This window comes from Lissotriton vulgaris, chromosome 6 (genome assembly GCF_964263255.1).
Source record: "Lissotriton vulgaris chromosome 6, aLisVul1.2, whole genome shotgun sequence".
Lineage (NCBI taxonomy): Eukaryota > Metazoa > Chordata > Amphibia > Caudata > Salamandridae > Lissotriton > Lissotriton vulgaris.
In genome coordinates, this window is record NC_141694.1 from 445,786,610 (window position 1) to 445,806,396 (window position 19,787).

The following is a 19,787-nucleotide window of genomic DNA, read 5'->3' on the forward strand; positions in this document are numbered from 1 at the left end:
CCAACTCTTCTAAAGAATCATTTAGAGTTATCAAGGAACTACTGAACATCCCTGAACCCCAGATCATCCATGAGGACCCACGCAAAAAATGCACTGAACTGGCGTCTTTCTTTAAAACAAAAATTGATAATATTCTGGCTTCCCTTCCCCACCCAGGTGGGGTATCTTCCCCGGGCGATATCCCTGGTCCGCAGGGTAGGATGCGATCAGTGGAGCTGACCTCCTTTGGTACGGTTACCATGGAGGAAGTTCTCTTGATTTTGAGGACCATGAAGAGTGGTTCCCCGAAAGATCCGGTACCTGTTAAATATCTAAAACAGGTGGCATCTACCATTGGTGGCCCAGTGACGGACCTTATCAACTTGTCCCTCACTCAAGGGGTAGTTCCCCCCAGTTGGAAAGGGGCGGTCGTGAAGGCCCTTTTAAAAAAGCCTAATCTGGACCCCGCCGACCTTGCCAACTTTAGGCCTATCTCGCTGCTGCCGGGCCTTAGTAAGATTGCTGAGAAGCTGGTCAACAGCCGCCTGTCGGACTTCTTGGAGGCCAATTCCCTCTTAGGTGACTCCCAAACCGGTTTCCGTCCCGGTCAGGGGACTGACACCGCCCTGCTGGCGGTTGTGGAGAACGCTAGGAGCATTTTGGATTCAGGGGGATCAGTGGCAGTGATCCTCCTGGACCTCAGTGCTGCTTTTGACACCGTGGACCATCAGGTGCTTCTCCAACGGCTGGCAGTGGTGGGTATCACCGGTCTGGCCCTCAAGTGGTTTGCTTCCTTCTTGGAAGGTCGCACATTCGAGGTATGGGAAGGCCCTGAAAAATCATCTTCAATCCCTCTCCAGTGTGGTGTGCCACAGGGCTCTTCATTGAGCCCTACGTTATTCAACGTCTATATGGCACCCCTGGAGAGTGTGGTACTGCCGCTGGGTATCAAAATCATCAGTTATGCTGATGATACTCAGTTGGTGGTAGGCCTCTCCCAGTTGGCTCACCATCCTGACCGACTGCACTTGTGTCTGGAGAAGATCTAAACATGGATGTGCAGCTCAGCTTTAAAGCTCAACGGTTCCAAGACGGAGCTGATGCTGCTGGGAAACTCCTCTCCATCTGTCTCCCAGCAGCTGGCCCGACTGCCTTGGACCTGTACCCACTCCCAAGCAGGAGATTAAGAGCCTCGGGGTTTGGCTTGAGCAGGACCTGTCGTTTAAAACCCATGCCAAAAAGACTGCTGGCGTGTGCTTTGGCCTGCTCCGCTCGGCTCGGAAGATTCTACCGCTGCTCCCAGCGGTCTCTAGGAGACTTCTCATCCAGGGGCTTATCATCTCGCGGCTGGATTTCAGCAACGCGTTGTTCCTGGGTGCTCCAGAATCTACCATGAACAAACTGCAGCAAGTGCAGAATGCGGCCGCTAGGCTTTTGACGGGCATTCCCAGATATCAATCGGCTCGCCATGCGCTCAAGGCACTGCATTGGCTCCCTGTGAGGGACAGGGTGAAGTTTAAATCACTCTGTATCGCCCATAAAGTCCTGCAGGGGACAGGTCCACCTATTCTGGGGAAGATGGTTCAGCCCTACAAAGCCCTCCGCTCTCTCCGGTCTGATCACCAACATCTTTTGCAGGTTGGGAGGGTGAAGAAAGTAAGAACTGGTGGCAGAAGGTTCTCTATAAATGTAGCCACTCTGTGGAATTCTCTTCCCCTACAACTTCGCTCGGAAGCCAGTTTGCTTCGGTTCCGCAAGCTTTTAAAAACTTTTTTGTTTTCTGCCTAAACCCCCGCATTACTCTGTAGTTTCATTCCCTGGTGAGCGCTGGGATGCCTTTTTGGTAACCAGGCGCTATATAAAACTCAGAATAATAATAATAATGATCAGGGTGAAGAGTAGCTACAAGGGATTTTGTTTTAAATCTTACTCAATTATTTTTTAGATTCTTGGTTCTTACAATAGAACCGAATGTATCCTCAGGATAACTGGACAAATTTATTAAACACTTTTATGAAGAAATAGTACATTAATTATTGAAAAACTTAAAGTAAAAAGGCACACAGCCTAGTCTAGGAGTGATTGATGAACCTCTGCTAGCTACTTCGGAATATATATTTGGCGATTTAAATCATGATCGCTAGCGAGATTGACTTATATTTACAAACCGCTGACCGCTCGAAAGTGCTTGTACGTACCGCAACTGATCCAGGTCGTGCATTACGGTTTTTGTAAATCACTTCGAATTAGCCATACAAGAGCCCATTTAAGAAAAGAAACGTTGATTACACAAAGTTATCTACTTAGTTTTCATTCAGAACCACTCCAGAGTGAAACACCATTCAATACCTTAAGACCCACTATATTCTCTGGGTTTATCCAGGGTTTTATTTTCAAAAAATCTAGTCCTGATGGTCTTGTTGACGACAGCCCAAAAGACCGAAACGTCGACATAAATATCATCTCCCCAGGCATTTTTGCCTTAGGACATCAAGATACATTTGTGAATTTGGTTTCCTTATCTACTTATTGGAGTTGATTTTACTGTTATGAATTGTCAATGTAATATTTATTTGTTGCTATTCGTGATGGTCTCTGTATAGTTTTGTTCAACCTGTATCCCCACAAATTTTTTCTTTGATTTATATCAATATAAACAATTATTTTTAACACAAACCCTCCCCTGCTGTGTGCCTTTTTTACTTTTTAAGTTTTTCAATAATGAATGTACTATTGCTTCATAAAAGTGTTTAATAAATTTGTCCAGTTATCCTGAGGATACATTCGGTTCTATTGTAAGAACCAAGAATCTAAAAAATAATTGAGTAAGATTTAAAACCAAATCCCTTGTAGCTACTCTTCACCCTGATCACCGACCGCCCAAACCTTACATGGCAATATTGGGTTTCCACTTTTGTATAAATTGTGGGGGGGGGGGGGGGGGGGGTAAAGCTCGTGCGTACAGCACACAGAAAGTTAACACAAACATGGACCAGAACTCACAATATGCCACGAATTAGATACAAAAGTAGAGAAAAAGCACCCAACCACTTTGCTGAAAGCAAATAGAGTATATGAATTAAATACACACGGGACAGACAAATGGGAGAAATAGAAGTAAGAAAGCAAGCCCACGTGAAGTAAGTTTATCTTGAAAGGTTAAGGGAATGGACAGAATTGTGATCCTTGTCCGCTGCCAAATTGCATGTTTCGTGGATGGGCTTGATTTTTGAGCACACAAGCGAATCGGCAAGAAAACCGTATCACCCCCATGTCAACAGCCAGGTTAATAGGAACAAGTAAAAAAAATAAAAGGAGAAACGCGAGACACGGCCTGGCGTAAGTGAAAGTTGGGAGGGGGAGGAGAAAAGCGAAGTGAATAATTGGGGAAGGAGAAATGCCTGCCTGAGGCGAGTGCACGCTGGGGGAGGGTGGGAGGACTTAAAGTGAAGAGCCAATGAAAGAACTTAAAAAAGTGTATGTGGCGAGAATGCGCGTCCTTGTGTTCACGTGAACTGCATGAAATCGCCGGATGGTTAAGCCCCAATATCTCTTGCAAGCTCAATGCGCACGCGCATTGACAGGCGAGACCTAAAAAAGGTTGTATACTTAAGTGTTCTTTACTTGATAGGTTGTAATGACTAGCTCTCTTATAGGTGTTCTATTTCAAAAGCTGTGGTAACTAAAATAGTTTTATGTTGCTGTTGGTTTTTCACTTTTTATTAAGTTTATGGAAGGGTTGACTGCATTTTAACACTAACCACTTCGTAACAAATTGTCTAAAGCTAAATCGTTGCCCACAAATGCGTACACTCTTAAGCTGCATGCTTATCCTTCATATTTGTGTAGTAAAGGTATGTTTGTAAATCTGGCTATTAAGCAGTCCTTTAAAAGTTAGTGGTTACTGTCATTTACCCCAGGTTAGCGCTGACTCTCCCTTTTTTTTTTTTTTTCCTCTCCGGTTGCAGCTTATCTCTGAGACAGCTTCACACTCTGCCTCTGCTAGCCTCGACCCCGCTCTACGTTGGTCTTCATCTACTTAAAAGATAGGGATGCTACCCCTGGGATCAGGACTGGAATGCAGGAATTAGTGAGTGGTGAGGTCATTAGAGGTAGTAGTTTATTGGGTCTCAGTGGGAGGCTTTCCTCTGCTGCACAGTTATTTCTACTATCTGATGAATGTTTACTGTTGGAGCCAATACGACCATAAGTGGAATTAGTGGTAAAGCTATTAAACGTGCAGTCATAGAAGCCAGGTCCTATTAAAGGTCAGTGGAGGTGTTCCTTGCTAACGGACACCTTCACTCGTCTGAGGAGATATTTTTATAGTAAACCACCATCCAGGTGAACATGAGATAGCAGTTAAGATGTAGCTTAAGGAAGGTGGTATAGGGTTTTCTGGGCATAGTACAACTAGAGTTGAGCCTTTCTAAATTCAACACTGATACCTCAAAATATACTTATTTTACAAATGGATAAAGGTACACTGCATAGTAAAATGGTAATGCATACACATAGCTATAAATACTATACACTGTTGGTGGCCAGTAATTGATTGGGGATACACTTACAGCCTCCTGGTTTATGGTAGGGTAGTCTTGCATCCTTAAAATGACCATGTCTCATCGCAAGGTTCTAGGTCATTATTTACCATTCAGAGAGGATGCAGGTGGCCTCTCTGATAAATTCTGATATTTGTGGGCATGGAGAAACAACCCACAGTGCCTAAGAGTTATAGTGTAGAAACTCTCAACCACTCGGGCACCTCTTGAGCTGCCTGGTAGTAGGGCCAATAGAGAACAAATCAAAACTCTGTGCAGGAAGGAAATGTCATACCAGGGCTTCTTGGAATCAATACGGATTCAGAAGCTCGCGGATTTGAAGCCCACCCATCATTTTAATTGGGTAGCGTCATCTCTCATGCAAAACGCTGGCTTTTGATTGTAAAGGAGGCTTCTTGGTCTATCCTTGTCTCCTTTTGGACCGCCCACCAGGATTGGATCTTTTACCAGCGGCAGAACATACTCCTTCATTAGTCGGTACGCACTATTTTCTTCACATTCAGCTTTGGCAAAGTCAGCAGTGTCTTTTTCGCATCGTGGTTTCACTTAAAGTGAAAGCGTGATGCGAAAATTATCATGTGGCTGACTTTGCGGTACCGTGCTTGTTTTAAGACTTGCTGCATGTAAACATTTCAAGCGTATGTACCTATAAGCCGCCCCACAATAAACCTTTCGTATGTCAATAACGGTATTTTCTTCTCATGACAAGTGTACCTATTCCAATCGCATACTCTTCATATTTACAAAGAAGTATAGCTCATCTTGACGTAGGCAACAATGCAGCCTGAGTAACTGAGAGTGGAGGGACTCTAAACGAGGCGAGGACAGCCTGGCTTTTCATCAAAGGGAGAGCCATCTTAGAGTGGACACAATTGTGGCATATACAGGTCCATAAACTTATTTATGACGTCATAGCGCAGCTTAGTGTGCCTCCCGCTTTCTGTTTCTTTATAAACAGCCTAGTACAATTTCTGTTTCAACAGTGCTTCCTACCTCTTGTGAACTTCTGCACGCGCTGTCAATGTAAGGTGCTGCTTGGGGGATGCTGTATTTCGTTATTTCTCTGTGTAGTGGTCTGTCGTGCCATTGGCAGTCAAAAGCCACACGATTAAGGTGGGGGTTTTAAACCAATGGAAGAGGCTGCGGAGAGCGCTGGGTTTTTGGGTAACCAAGCCATTGTATTTTGTGATTAAATACAAAGCGTATCAAAGACGTTAGTACATTTAACACGTTACACCGTCATTCGATATTAATACAAGCATTTCAAGGTGACTGTTTGTAGACTGAGGTCAGTGTCAAATTCTTGTGAAAGAGGTGGTAAAAAAAGTATGCTGTTCAGTTCAACCCTTGTTATATCATCTACTCCTTTGTCATCGGTGTACCACGCTTACCTAGTTTGTCTGTGAAATGTGGAGCATGTCTTTATTTTGGGTGGCTTGTGGGAATGCTTCATGCAGCAGTAAGTTGGTTGACTGGCTCTTGTATAGTGTAGGGCCAATAAAGTGTTTTACTAATTGAATTGCTGTTGTCAAGGTACATAGTTAGCCACAAAGAGCCTGTGCATTTCTTGCCATCTGGGGTTTCTTGTTCCATATCTTGCCACTACCAGAAATGCCCCTGCAACAGGATCAAAGATTGAGGGCAATAATGGAGATATTGGAAGGGAGCAGTTTCAGCACCTGCTTTTTAGGTTTCGCCTCGCCGAAGATGCGCTCTGCGCATCTTTTCGGCGCAGGCGAAATCCTGTTGAGTTGCATAGTGTGGCTTGGTTCGGCCCTCGTCCTTGATTGGCTGGCTCCGTAAACGGAGCCTTGCCATTGGACGAGGGGCCTGTCCGTCAATGCCGGACCAGACACGGGGGCGTTCCCGACATTCTTTGGCTTTTGCCGACGTCACGGGACGCCGGGAACGCCCCCGTGTCTGGTCCGGCATTGCCGGCACCTCCCTTGTTAGCTCAGCCAACATGCCTTCACCATGGGATGCCCTCCCAGCGCTTGAAAGGCCACCCTCTAATACGGCAGCATTAGTTTTATGGCTGTCTAGGTCGCGCTATAAAACAGATTTCAATTACGTGTTACAAAAGTGATACCATGCGGGAACGGCACCCAGACCCCCATCAAAGACATTAATGGGCCAGCAGCGCCGAGATCACAGGCTCGGCATTGCACTGGGCTTAGCGTGTACTCCAGCACGGGAAGTCACTCTGCAACGCCAACTTCTGCACTTTGCAATCTTTACTGCTTTGGGGGACTTTCCAGACTCTTTAACGCGCTGTAACCCTTCCAAGACAGATCGCCACTCTACATTTCGTGTTGGGTTTACTTAATGTCCTAGCTGCTCGGAAGTGAATTTTCACGGTGAGCACAAGTGACTGGAAGCAGCTTTTCCGGCTCCCTGTCGCCTCCGTAGATTTATGACTCATATTATAGGCGCAATATTTGAATATGTCAGAACGTATAACCTTTCACGGCTCCTCGCGGCACAGAGGGGCACGTTTAACCCATTTTCCACATATTAAAGAACAGAGATGGTTGAGGTGGGGGCGCGGGCGTTATGATTTACTAGAACAATTGAACTTGCCAACCGGAAACCGAGCTGCCCTGCTCTGCTTTGAAGGTGGCTCTGTTTTGCTTGCTGTTCAGACTGGCGACAAGGTGTACACGTATCCCCTTTGTTCAATGTAAGGATCAGGTGTACAGGCAATCGCAGGAGATTGTAATCCGGGAAAAAACAAACAAGAGCAAGATAGCTTGGCGTGTTATTAATGTACAGATTTCCTGCAAGATCCCATCTAGGATTTGCCTCGTATATCGATACACCGTATCAAAGCGTTATCAGGAAGGGCAGTTGCATCCGTTAGGCAGGGTTTCATCGGAGATATTGTAGAGCAGGCAAATGTATCACATTCCACAGTACTTTGCCAGATGTCATTCTGTAAAGAAGTCTGATTAATAAAGTCACTGAAGGAAGGCGTTTTCGCCAGAGGGCTTTCCTTTAGTTGTGCGCATGCACAGAAACAAAGAGGGCTTGTAACAACAGCTGTCAGTGAACACGCGTAGGATCCCGGGTGTTTCATTCAGTCCGCGCCGCCGCTGGTGAAGTCTGTGGTTTACGCCGGGGCATTTGACTGATGTGACAGGAGCCAAGAAGAGCACTTCAGCGTTTCAAGTGCATGCGGGAGAGAGCTCGGAGGCTGCCACGCCAGTCAGAGGCTGGTAGTACCAGCCCTCCGAAACCACGGAATAGATAAGCGCCCCTCCCCTTTCCAACCTCCCCCCCCTCCCAACCAACACCCCCAAACCCACAGCCATTATGTACTCAAATCACTGTTTGACGTGGGGATGTTTCATCATAACAGTTATCCACGCACTTAATACCTCCCCTCATGGCGAACTTTGTCAGTGAACATTTTCGTTCGGTGCTGCGAAAACCACGAGCCCACTCGATCCCTTAAAAAAAGCAATAGATCTTTGTTAATGCCTCCCTGGAGGGTTATATCCTCAATAAATACGCCTGTACTGTAAATCAGTGGTAGGATTTGCCTCACGGATTAACATTCTAGCGTTTCCTATTTCTAAGGCAGCTCCAGCTAAATGCCACGCCCACCAGCAGCGCTGGTTGGAGACTGGCTCCTTGACGTCTTCGCTGGTTGTAGGCTGTGCCTCCATGACGTCAGGGGTCGAGGTGATTGGCAGGCCTGTGTTTGCGGAAGTGGAGCTCTCGAGGCCTCGCCCTGGCGTCCTTCTTTCTCTCACGCTGTGTGCAGACACGCGGCGGCCTTGTCTGTCAGCGGTGCGCGGCTCCTCCTGCCGCTACCCTGTGCAGCCAGCCAGCGGTATAGAAGGAGCCCCGTGCTGCTGCTGACAGACAAGACGACTCCACGCCTCGGACAAAAATACCTTGTACAAAGAGTATACAAACACACACCCCGCCAGCGATGACGGAAGTGCCTCCATGTTAGGAGGGGAAGCCAGGAGACAATACCCCCCTCGGGGTGAAATGTGGAAGGTTCCTCTTCATCGAGTACCTAATGGACCTGTGCCATTCTCTTTCAGGGAGCTTGTTTAGGCTCTGTACTGACAAATGAAACATATCTTCACAGTTGGGCTGCAGGCCCCCCATGAACACGGACCAGATACACAGAGCTGTCGACAGGCTAATGCCACCCGAGAGAGCAACTTCTTAACGTGTTTGCTGCATTCTTTTTCCTCTCGCATTGAGGCCGTCTCGGATATTTGACAATTTACAAAATGTAAATAGAAAACAAAGTGTTTCCGATTTTGCAGTGGATATTTTTGATACATTGAATTTGATTAACCTTACAGTCTATTTAGTACCTCCATTATTGTAGATGATTCCAATAAATATTAGTTTTACAACCTGGGATCCAACCAGCTCTTCATTCAATGCTATTTGTAAGGAAGACTGATTCCTATTAGCCACATGCTAAAATGTTCCCATTTAAGCAGTTCGGGGTGAATAGGCGTGGCTATGGGTCAGAAATGTGTTTTTGTCGAGTTCAGGGTGATTCTTTGATGGCTCCTCGTTATTAGGATCTGTTGACAGTTCAAGTTACCAAGCTGTCACCCCCCCCCCCCCCCCCCCCACTGTTTTCCTAGGTAAACATAGTCCATCTTACAAAAATAACTTTACACGTTAAGGAGTTCTTTTTATACCGTTTCATTGTTTCAGTACTTCCGATTCCTGTTCCGATTTGCTTTTGCCGATTACAGCCACATAGTATCTTATCTGTAAGTGAAGTAGACGCCGTAATCTTCCAGCTGTCGTGTAGAACCCAAATTCATGCACAGCCCCCCTGTAGAGCTGAAAATGAATCGGCATAATGTATATAGTGGAGGGCTCTGTGTGGCTGTGTGTGTGGGGAGGTTTGTGTGGCTGTGTGTGTGGGGAGCTTTGTGTGGCTGTGTGTGTGGGGAGCTTTGTGTGGCTGTGTGTGTGGGGAGCTTTGTGCGGCTGTGTGTGTGGGGAGCTTTGTGCGGCTGTGTGTGTGGGGGGGGCTCTGTGTGTGTCATTTGCGAGAGATAAAGCTAGTGGCATTGTAAATGACAATGCCATTTATTTATGTTAAAAAATACATAAATAAAAATAATGTCAAGAGCAATGCCAATAGCTCTAACTTTAACAAAGGCGAAACCATTGCATTGTAAATGCTTGTTTAGAACTGCCGGTGCTGAACACGGGCAGGACTCGGCCCACCTAAAGCCCTGGTCCTTTGAGTGAATGCCGACACATTTTGGCCACTGTGTATCAGCCTCCTCTGGGCAAACAAAAAGGTATGTGTCACTATAGTACTTATAATCCCTCTGGCCCATAGAGCTGCATTCTGCCTAATTTGATGCTGTATAGTCTATATTGGTGTGCGATGGGGCCCCTCTTCAGATCAGGTGTTTTGAGCTCCTGTCCCTGCTGATACAACTAGCTATGTGGGCTTGAGGGAGACTGTAATGTGTCTCCGGTAGAGGAATGTTGTGATTCCACTGTTCGTAATGTAATGAATCCAACCCAGCCTCTGATTCACTACGGTGAAGGACAAATTTACAGAGCAGAGTAGACTAGCATTAAAAATGCAATCGGGCTCTCCTTTCAATAAGTTGAAGCCATGTGCTTTGCTATACAATACCATTAGCAAAGCAATTGGCCTTAACTTGATCAAAGGCGAGACCTATTGCATTTTCAATGATTGTTTTATAGGTGCAGGGTAAATCTTCTTAGGGAAGGGGAAAGCTCTATTTGCTCTCACAGAGCACATTAGTGGCGGAACTAAGTCGCCATGTGTCCAATCACAGTCACCTGAGCATTTCAAATCTTAGTCATTTAAACAAAGTATGTGTGTAGATGAATATATATTCGATCCCGATAGGTTAAGGCACTGTTAGACCTTTGGCAAACAGGAAGCTGATGAGTGTATTTGTGTAATTTAAGTGTAGTCTTCCGCAGAAATAGTGTAACGTGTGTTACATGTTAAGGGGCAAAGTGGTGGGGGAACGTTTCCGTGCTCTGTAATGTTTATAAGTTGGTTGTTCTGGGCTCATGCCTATCTTTTTATCCTCTATGCAATAAGTTATAGAATTGTTGCACTTGTGCTTTTTGTACCATGTGATTATCGTATGCTTTCATTTTGCTGTATTGAAACTTACAAATATGTGCGCAGCATAGCCTTTCATAAACAAATTGGATTCTATTAGCACTGTGGCAGGAAATTAATGTCTTTTCTGCATTAGCTCAACTTGTATTTGATGTCTTGTTGACCTTCACCCCAGAGAGCGCTACTTCAGTTTGTTAACATGCTAAGTATTCATCTAATGCCTCCCATCTCCCCCAAAGGAACTAAAGAAGTACGGTGTTACCACAGTGGTAAGAGTATGCGAAGCCACATATGACACTGCTCCAGTAGAAAAAGAAGGCATCCATGTGTTGGTGAGTAAATGTCAATCACATTTGTCTTTAAGCCTGTTAGCAAATTTGTAGTTTGATCTACTTTAGAAGTGTTTTTTTTATTGTTGAATTTCACAGTATTGAAAAAAGCTTGTTATGCCGACACCGTACAGTGTTGGTGACCTCGCCGGGGAGGGGGGCTGCTATGGCTTATTTATTTTTTAAACTTGCTTAATGGTGGCTTTTAGCTGAATGTTGTCAAAGACCCATTTCGGACAGTAACAAAACTTTTTGTGGGCTTTGTGTGGGTTGCCTGTCCCCTCATTAGTTTACATCTTAGCCAGGGAGGCAGTACCTGGCTCAGGATTATTCCTACTATCCGGCAAGACCCCTGCGTTCTTCTGACGCCTTGTTAGTGGTGGTCCTGAGCATAATAAGGAAAAAATGGGGTGGCTCCTCCTTTTCTTACTGCCACCGACTGGAATAGTTTTCCTTTCCATATTCGGGCGATGAAGGACAAAGTGCCTTCAAATGCTACATTAAGACCTAGCTGTTTGAAGTGGCTTATTAGTTTTGCTTTGATACTGGTGGTCAATAAGGCTAGCAGAGCTGAGACTCTGAGTAGCTGTGCGCTGTATACATTTGTTGGATTGTTAGTTGTATTGCTCTTAACGTTTGTCCCTTTCCTGCAACATAGCCTTTAAAACATCCTTGTGATTGGATGGCTTGTGTCCTTACACAGCAGGAAATTACCTTTTCACAACAACTTTTTTAGTAGTCTCTCCTCCCTGTTCTGCCCTTGAATTATTGTGCCCCCGTTGCTCTGCTCTTTCCTCTGCCCTGCTGTCTTTTGAGGGCCTGCAACTGCACTTAGTTACTGGGCTGTTTATTTCCATTCACATCTCCAAACTTTGCATCTATCCTCTGATAAAAGTAATTTTAGTTGAGGGTAAAAAAAAACATCCCTCGGAACGCACTAGTGCTTAATTTGTGCACCTGCATTTCATTGGTTAATAACATTTGCACTTATGACTGTCCAACACATGGTGATACTGTCTGGTGTTTTTTTAAAAATTTTTTAAACAATTCAGTTTAATCATTATAAACTTTTTATAAGTTTGCATTTTTAATTTTTTTTTTATTCTCGTGCGTCCAGGTCATTCTTACTGTTTTGGGTGGCCTAGAATTGCTCAAATTTTCACATTGGATGAAACAAAGCCGTCTGAAACTGAACTCAGACAAAACAGAAGTCCTCATCCTAGGCACATCCCCCTCTGCTTGGGACGACTCCTGGTGGCCGGAAGCCCTCTGAAAAGCACCCATCCCGACAGACCACGCACGGAACCTTGGCGTCATTCTGGACTCTTCACTCTCAATGAACAGACAAGTCAACGCCGTATCCTCTTCCTGCTTCAACATTCTTCGCATGCTCAGAAAAACATTTCGCTGGATCCCCTCCGAAACTAGGAAAACAGTCACCCACGCCCTGGTCACGAGCCGACTGGACTACGGAAACACCCTCTACGCAGGTACCACCGCTAAACTCCAGAAGAAACTCCAACGAATCCAAAACGCCTCAGCCAGGCTCATACTAGACATCCCACGCAACGAACACATCTCTGGTCACCTTAAAGACCTCCACTGGCTACCCGTCAATAAGAGAATCACTTTCCGACTGCTCACCCACGCACACAAATCACTTTACGACATCGGACCAGACTGCCTCAACTCTCGACTGTCCTTCTACACCCCCTCCCGCCAACTACGCTCTTCCGACCAAGCCCTCACCACTGTACCCCGCATCAACAAGACCACCATGGGAGGCAGATCCTTTTCTTACCTGGCTGCTAAAACATGGAACTCACTCCCCGCTTACCTCCGCCTCACCCAGAACCACCTAGCGTTCAGAAAGCAGCTTAAAACGTGGATATTTGACAAATAATCCTCCTCCTCCTCCTCCTAAGCGCCTTGAAACCCTCTGGGTATGTAGTGCGCTATACAAATTTTGTAACTTGACTTGACTTGACATTTACAGGGGTGTGATGCCGAAATGGCATGTCTAGCTGATAGTATAAGCTGCAACGAACTTCTGAGAAATAGCTTGGGTTGGACCTAAATTCACACACTTAAGCCTTCAACATTCTGAAGGGCAGAAGTCCGTCAGTTGAGAAAGTGGATAGACTAGATAAGATTTTGTGTGGTGGTCTGCTCAATTTCCCACTAACAACTTTTCTGCATCGCAGGCCTGTAAAGCTTGTCAAGATCAAGTCTGCTCGTTATGTTATGTTATTTATTATTTATAAAGCGCGCATACGCCCAGAGGCTTCTTGGCGCTGGAAAGAGATAAAAAACATAACCAGGGTGGATCAAACGAAAGTCTCTATTTCAAATATGCCTGTGTAAATAAATGAGTCTTGAATGCCTTTCTAAAGGCAAGAAGATCCTTACACTGTCTAAGGGCTAGCGGCAAAGAATTCCAAAGGGTTGCTGCTAAAAAATGAAAACTGCTGCCTCCCTGTCGTTTCTTCTTGAAGCGAGGTACCTCAAGTAAGTCTTTGTGGGCTGATCTCAAGCTGCGTGAGGGGACGTATCTGCCAATCAGCTGTTTGATGAAGGAAGGGCCCTTACCTTGCAATGCCTTAAAAATGATACAACCGGCTTTAAATTCGGCTCTTTGAGCCACAGGAAGCCAATGCAAGGTCTCTAAGCCAGATTTGATCGAGACCCATTTGGGAACATTGCAGATCAGTCTGGCAGCTTGGTTCTGTAGGTACTGCAGTCTTCTAAGTTGGCCTATGGGTAAGCCTAGATAGAGACTGTTTGAAAAATCAATGTGGGAAAGGATTAGGGCCATGACCACCTGGATTAGGGCAGTGTGGGTGAGGAGGTGTGCAATTTTCCTGATTTTTCTCAGTTGAAAAAAACCAGAAGAGACCACAGTACCGATCTGGGATTTTAAGGTGAGGTCCTCGTTGATGGTTAACCCCAAACTTTTTACAGTTTGTGATTTCTTAGGGGGGAGGCCCATGTCCGTAGGCCAGAAATTAGGGCTCCAACTGATTTCGCTCTTGCCGGGCAAAATCAGCTCTGTTTTCCCCGGGTTTAATTTAAGATGATTTAGAGACATCCAGCTCTGAATTAGGGTCATGGTTGCCTGAAAATCCTCCACAGCATTTGGGGAGTTGAGTGCAAAGACTAACTGCAAGTCATCTGCATAATTATATACAGTGACTTTGTGTTTTCTTAAAGCAAAGAGGAGGGGTCGCATATACAAATTAAATAATAAGGGGGACAAGGAAGAGCCTTGAGGGACCCCACAAAAGGAGTTGATTTTGGGAGCTGAGAAAGATCCAAGGCAGACAGACTGGGTGCGTTCGAATATGAAAGATTTTAGCCAAGCCAAGGCAGAGTCTCTAAGGCCTGCCTGTTCGACACGGTTGACCAGAATGGAATAGTCAACCGTGTCGAACGCCGCAGACAAATCAAGGAGCACCAGGGCTTGGTGAAGATTTTTGTCAGCGTTGGACCTCAAGGTGTTCTGGACGGCCAGTATTACTGCCTCGGTCGAATGACCAGGCCGAAATCCTGCTTGATTAGGTTGCAGATAGCCCGATTCCTCCACAAAGTTTGAGAGGCAGTTGGTAACATGAGCCTCCAACATTTTGGACAAAAAGGGCAGCAGGGATATGGGCCGATAATTTGTGAGGTCTCGTCGAGGATTTGGGACTTGTTAAGAGTAGCGTGCTAAAGAACGAGTTGAACTTGTGTGCCATTCTCATGGTCAGTGTTCATATCCTGCTCTAAAGGTGCCGGTGGAGATAGAACTAGTTAGTAGTCACTTTATCAATTAGGAATTCAGTATGTTCTCAACCTTTAGTCTAAGGCCTCTGTCTCTTTAGGTAGTGCCTTGTGGTTGTTCCAGTTCATCTAGGAACCTGTGAAGGAGAAATGTATGGACACCACCACACCCAGCTAAATATGCTCGGGGTTTCAGCAGGCCTACGCTAATAATGAAAATCTAATTACCTCGCATTGCTGTGCAGAGTGGCAACAGTCCCTAGTGTTGTGGGAGCTGTTGGGAATGTTCATATGGCCGGTATTTTGTTGCTTTAGTGTGTTGAACCCTGCTCCGATTGCTCTCCTGCAGTAATTTCTCCAATCTGGGGTCCCCTATGGAGAGGTTTCATTAGAGCAGGAATACCTATCTACTCGGGGGTGAATGAAGGTAGAGCTGTGTTCCCAAGCACCCAATAGTACTCATAGGCTCTTATTTGTTTCCAGTTTAAAAAGTTATTCATAATTTATGGCACGTTCATCATCCTCATTATTTAAATAAATTACTTGTTTAACATGGGAAACCCTTACCCAGAATCCCAAGGCGGTGACCTGAAAATATAAGCTCATGTGAAGACCATTAGTTTCCCATCCATAGATGCAAAGACCTGCTGGACTCGTTTGAAACAACTTTTTGCAATGTGCAGGTGAATCCATCTCATCCTTAGTTCGTTCTTTTGTTCATTTTTTTTATCTGCCCAGCGTTTTGTTATTTTAAATGTGTTTTTTTTTTTTTTTTTTGCTTCCCAGGACTTCTACACCATGTTGCGTGATCAAAGTCACTGTGTCACTTACATTAAATCGACTTGCTCCCCCTCATTCATTTTGTATAAGTGACACACTCTAGGTGTTAAGTGTCTAGCTCTACTGATTTCAAATGGCAGGCTTAATTAGGAGAGAATTTGTTTTGTGGGATTTATGTATGGTTTTTATTTTGGCTTCTTGAATTCGAGAGTGTGCTGGAAAACCCAAATGTTGCTACGAAGCATTGTTTGATGGAAGGCGTGGGGGTGGGGGCTCACGAAATGGAAAGGATGGTCCCCAATTATGAAAACTGATTAGACCAGTTACTGGAGCAAGCTATGCAGTGCGCCTGCAGGGTTTAAGGTAAAAGGGCCTGTGCCCATGAACTAGCAAAACATTGCTGTCGGTGTATAGCTTGAGGTGAGGGGGAAGTAGCCACTCCTACTTTAAAATGAAGTCCAGACGCCATCCAAACATGGCATTGAAGAACAAAACCATAAAAAGAGGGGGCACCTCCAGTGGGATTGCATGATCCACCGCAGTAAAGGGCAGGGCTAACCAAAAAATTGCATGGCAGGGTGCCATAACTTTAGCAAGCTATGCAGGTGACTTTCAGCACATCATACTTTGCTGCTCTCGTGGCTTTTGAGGGAGGATACATCAGGTCTAGGAGCAACGACTATGTAGGGGTAGTCCTTCCTGAGTGAAGGGGAGCTTGAAGTCAGTGTGTGGTCTTACCGCTATTATCACAGTAGCCACTTCTAAGGGAGATTTGCATGTCTGTATATTGGTGGTATAAGTTCTGAAGTGCGAATGCAGACTTTAGCAAGACCTAACCAAATAAAGCAGGCAGTGCAGCTTAGGGGTCATTCTAAGCCTAAGATTTTTAACACTACTGCACTGCTCCAGAGTGCTTATTTAAAAAAAATAACTTGCTGTATTTCTACCAAGTATTTTTCTGTTGTAGGATTGGCCTTTTGATGATGGTGCACCCCCCTCCAACCAGATTGTAGATGATTGGCTCAGCCTTCTGAAAGCTAAATTCCGTGAGGAACCTGGATGTTGTATTGCAGTACATTGTGTTGCTGGTCTTGGAAGGTGAGTTAACTTTTCACATGCAATACCTTCTTTATCATACCTTTTTAAGTTGTGACTATTGAATGTCTGCTCACTGTTTTTGGCTTATTCTGATACGTGTTCTTTTTAAACCATATTGAAATTCTTTCCTGTTCAATTTTATTATGACTAAACCACCAGGCATGCAATTCCCATTTCCGTAGGCATTGGTGTATAGCCATTGCGGGTGCCTTCCCTTTTATCTTGCCTAACATGATTGCAGAAATCTGGGCAAAATTGCCTATTGGTTTCCTCCCTAAGTACAGGGCAGGTTCTGCATTTGTTTCAATACATATGGCACTACAGCTATTGAAGGGGTACCATGTGTTCTGGTTTTAACTGCAGCAAAGACTGTACCCCAAGTGGCACCATATTCTGTCGGGGGAGCCATCCCCATCTTCAAGCACATAGAATTTTAACTATGTTTTTTCTCTTGCCTGTATGGGTAAAACTGATTCATGCTGTGCTATATTTTTGTGCTATTCAGAATAGTACTTGTTCCTGACTGGTGGGAATTCTTCCCATTATGGCTTTCAGCATTTAGAGGGTTTATACCCGTGGAAGCTAATTGAGGTTGTGCAGCCTGAGCTACCCTCACAGGTTGAACTATGTGTTTGCATTATGTATTGTAAGACTTCTGTACATTTTTACTAGATCTTCATATAGTGTATGCATTTTTACTGCTCCTAGCCTGTGAATTTCTTTATGTAATGTATATGAAGCTAGGACTGGCCAAGTTGCTCCTTTACAGAGCGGACCGAGTCTCGTGTTTTCTAAGGTGTGTGGGAGGGAGCCTTTAAACCAATTTAGGTGCTCTTGGTAAGTAAACTGGACTTCTATGTCCATGTATGTAAAGTATTCCTCTGGTATGTCATCTTCAATATAAGTGTGACACCATTGTGTTTGTGTGTCTACAGCTGTAAATGTAACCAAAGAGTAGAATACCTCTGTCCTGAATGCTTGGTGTGTCTCAACCACAAAGGTAACCCCTCCACCCATTGCCGGTAGGCCATGTTGTAATAGTTTCTTTGTAACTGCATGTCTGCAATTTTCCAAGATATTTAGAGTATCCACGTATAGTTCACTGCCATCAGCTGTTCGGTCATTGTTAGAAAATAAAGTATTTTTACAAAAATGAATTTGTCGGAGTTTGTTCAATATGGGAATATTTCTTTAATCCTTCAAGCCTGTTAAAACCAACAGCCAATACATAGGATGTGCCCACTCAGCTGAGATATTTGTTTCCCTTCCTACTAAGGACGTCTCTGGTTTAATGTGAGTAGGGGTCTCTGGGAAAGCACAACTGAACTACTCCTATTTAACCAATAAATAAGTGCCTAACCAACATTGGCGGCGCCGGGTTGCGTAGTTCCTACTAATCTGTAGGATCTGCTCATTGGTTGGACAACATAAACTAAGGGCTTGGTGCCTAGACTGTGGACAACCCCTGCAGGATATGTTGGCCCATAGGCCACATAGCTCACAGTGCCACTGTAAGGCCAACCCCCAAACTTACTAGGGAGCAGACCGTTTCTGACAACCACTGAACATGACAACCCTGATTCCTCTGGAATCGTGGAAACCATACAGTCACTCGTACTCACTTGTTCTCAGAGCATACACAGTGGGGCATTTTCAATAATAATTGAAGCAACGTTATTTTTGCATAAAATGTGTGCTGCAATGATTAGGAGACGGAAGCAAAAAAAAGTCCCCTCTAATAGAACACCGTAGGATTGTTCGAGCAAGCCCCTCTCTACCCCCAGAACTCTTTACACAGTATACCAGATTATTGATGTATCGGGAAGAGCCAGCTTTCCACACAACCTGTATTACTTAGCCCTGTTTGAAACTGCCATCTGCTGAGTTGTGTTTTGGGTATGCAAATGCATTAAGGGCTCATTTGGGCCAGAACTACATTGTACATGCTCTGCAGTTCCCTCAGTCTATAGTGCAACTGCTTGTGCTGCGGTTCCACTCTAGGCTGCCAAGTGAGTGAAGTCTCAAGGGTAGGCGAGGTGGTACAGTGGAACCTGAATGCAGCAAAAAAAAAAAACCTATAGGTACGGTTGATTGAAGTGTGTAAAAGATGTGAGGTTATTTGAAAATACCTAGTTGTCTGCCTTAGTTTTTCCTGATGTCCAGCAGCCAACATGCAGTGATGAACAAAGCTTAAAAAGGAACTCTGCAATTGTAAAGAGCTATTTTTTTCCGACTGTTCATGAATCGTGCACATGACTGGAGAAATGTGTAGGCTTGTGTATGCAATTGATACACTGTTTGAGATCTGTGAAACTAAGTGTTAATTTCCCCCCCCCCCCCCCCCCCCCTATCTCTCTCAGAGCTCCAGTCCTTGTAGCCCTTGCATTAATTGAATGTGGAATGAAATATGAAGATGCAGTGCAGTTCATAAGACAGTAAGTATCTTTTCAAATCTAACTTGTTTTAATGTTAAATTCACAAATGTTGTGAACACTCATTACTATGTAGTTCTGGTTTTTCTCCTGTTGCAGCCACCACCTGTCTTTATTATCCAACTAAGAATTGTCTCTAAATACGATGTCCTGTAAAATACTTGCTTCTCCATAGTCTTAAAAGATTTTCTGTGGTGTACATCGTATCATTTCACATCAACCTAAAATTGATACATTTAGTCTGGACCCAGCTCAGAACAGAATTCATAGGGGTTGAAACTTACTGGGTTTTGGGCCTTGGAGAAACATTCATTGACCGGCTGCACTAAGCTATTCTAATTCAATCCTGCAAAATCAGCATGGGGGTTTTAGATAGTTCTAAGTTTGTTGCCTTCTGTATTCATGTTCTCTAGTTGGAATAGAGTTCCAATGAGCAAATAGTCATAAATAAGACAACACTCCAGATCCTCTGTGGGAATTTGGGATTTTGTTGTCCTGCACCCACCTCTCCCCCCCCCCCCGCCCCCTGCATCAGGCATATTCTGGCCCCTCCAAGAGGCAAGCCTCGGGAAGAGGTTCTAGTTGGACAAAGATCTTTATATCGATCACTTGTAGTTCAAGGCCATATTGAGATCTTAATAGTCCAGTCTGCTCCACCACTATGCTGAATCCTAGAACGCTTATTATTCAATGACCATGTATGTTTCTAAAATCACCTTTAAACAAATGCCTACTTGTAGGT

General features: G+C 44.7%; 1 protein-coding gene across 1 annotated transcript in view; it reads left to right on the forward strand.

Annotated features, from left to right (window-relative positions):
• The window catches only part of PTP4A1 (protein tyrosine phosphatase 4A1), a 52,313-nt gene that overhangs the window by 2,363 nt on the left and 30,163 nt on the right, over positions 1–19,787 (forward strand). The window contains exons 2-4 of the mRNA XM_086926456.1: positions 10,887–10,979; positions 16,483–16,613; positions 18,974–19,048. Of these exons, the coding sequence (XP_086782582.1) occupies positions 10,887–10,979; positions 16,483–16,613; positions 18,974–19,048 (299 nt within the window). The remainder of the gene's footprint in view (positions 1–10,886; positions 10,980–16,482; positions 16,614–18,973; positions 19,049–19,787) is intronic.